Raw genomic sequence first — 1,391 nt, 5'->3', positions numbered from 1 at the left:
GAGTGGAGGGGAATGTGTGGGATCAGGGCACTGCTTTGGGGCAATGCTGAGAATTCCAGAGGACTAAAAGACAAAGCCCAGGAGCTGTTTCCAAAGGAACCCCAATGAAAGGGGGACGCCGGAAAGATGGGAGGACAAGTCCCGCAATGGAACTCTGTGTGTGCAGCCTCATTTTCTCCTTCAGAGCCCACAGGAGAGGGGGCAAAATGTGGGGGTTGGGACCCCAAAACTGTTCAGGGGGGAAAATGGGGATTGAGGGGACAATGGGAAAGTGGAAGGAACAGGGAGAAGGGTGGAAAAGGGTAAGTGGTCTGGCCAGTCCGATGGTCCCATGGGGATCTCTGGGCACAGAGGGGCTGAGAAAGGAGTGAGGCCCCCCCTGAGCTCCCAACTTCCTCTGGGGTGCTGGGGGCTGCTGGATCCAATCTCAGCCTTGGATTATGCCAACACTTTCAGTTTAGAGAAATTAGACAGGTGTGACTTTTGTCCCCCAGGTTTTAATGATGGTAAATCAGATCTATTGATAGAAATGAATTATTTAGGGTTACAAATGATCAGACAGATGATCTACATCAGAATTATTTACTGCACACTATATACACTAAAACTACCAGGAGTACAGGATAAGATAGGTCAGTGCTCTACACTAAAGCAATTGTTGAAGCAATTCTACTCAAGCTGGCACAAAAGCAATAATTCTTAATTAGAGATGGATGGAACTCCCCCAGACCAATGCTCATGGGGAGCTCTCTGATCTCAACCTCCAGCAGTGACTTTGGGGAGTTCCAAGCCAAGGCAGGAATCTCCACACATCCCACAAGAAGGGTTCTGTTGGAAGTAGCTGCCCCTGGGAAAGGGGACTCACCCTTTTTGGTCGAAAGGGATGGACTTCACTGGACTCCAGGGGTTGCCTCATCATCAGGGGCTTCATTCTGGGTGGAAGCAGCGGCCAAAGCTCTTCCCGCAGTCAGGGCACTGGTAGGGCTTCCCTTACTGGTGGGTCCGTTGGTGTCTGGTCAACTTAGAGCTCTGAGTGAAGCTCTTCCCACACTCCCCACACTTGTAGGGCCTCTCCCCTGTGTGGATGCGCCGGTGGGTGACAAGGGTGGAGTTCCGGTTGAAGCCCTTCCCGCAGTCGGTGCAGCGGAAGGGCCTCTCATCCGTGTGCGTCCGCTGGTGCACGATGAGATCTGAGCTGGTCCAAAACCTCTTCCCACACTGCAAGCACTTGTAGGGTCGTTCTCCAGTGTGGATGCGATGGTGTATGCGGAGGTTGGACCTCTGGTGGAAGCTCTTCCCACATTCCCCACACATGTAGGGCTGTTCTCCAGTGTGAATGTGCTGGTGTTCGATCAGGTTGGAGCTGTCCCTGAAGCTCTTCCCACATTCCC

General features: G+C 52.6%; 1 protein-coding gene across 1 annotated transcript; it reads right to left on the bottom strand.

Annotated features, from left to right (window-relative positions):
• Positions 1-896: 896 nt before the first annotated feature.
• On the bottom strand, positions 897-1,384 carry LOC113942153 (zinc finger protein 239-like). Its single transcript, XM_027633294.1, has one exon. The coding sequence runs from the start codon at positions 1,312-1,314 to the stop codon at positions 991-993; it is 324 nt and encodes a 107-aa protein (XP_027489095.1). The 5' UTR covers positions 1,315-1,384; the 3' UTR covers positions 897-990.
• Positions 1,385-1,391: the final 7 nt, after the last annotated feature.

This window comes from Corapipo altera, unplaced genomic scaffold (assembly GCF_003945725.1).
Source record: "Corapipo altera isolate COAL_440 unplaced genomic scaffold, ASM394572v1 132607, whole genome shotgun sequence".
NCBI classification, from domain to species: Eukaryota; Metazoa; Chordata; class Aves; order Passeriformes; family Pipridae; genus Corapipo; species Corapipo altera.
Note: the sequence above shows the minus strand (reverse complement) of the source record. Positions and strands in the feature narration are given on the sequence as shown.

Coding starts and splice junctions, on each gene's coding strand:
- LOC113942153 (XM_027633294.1), bottom strand. CDS start 1,314: ATGTGTGGGGAATGTGGGAAGAGCTTCCACCAGAGGTCCAACCTCCGC.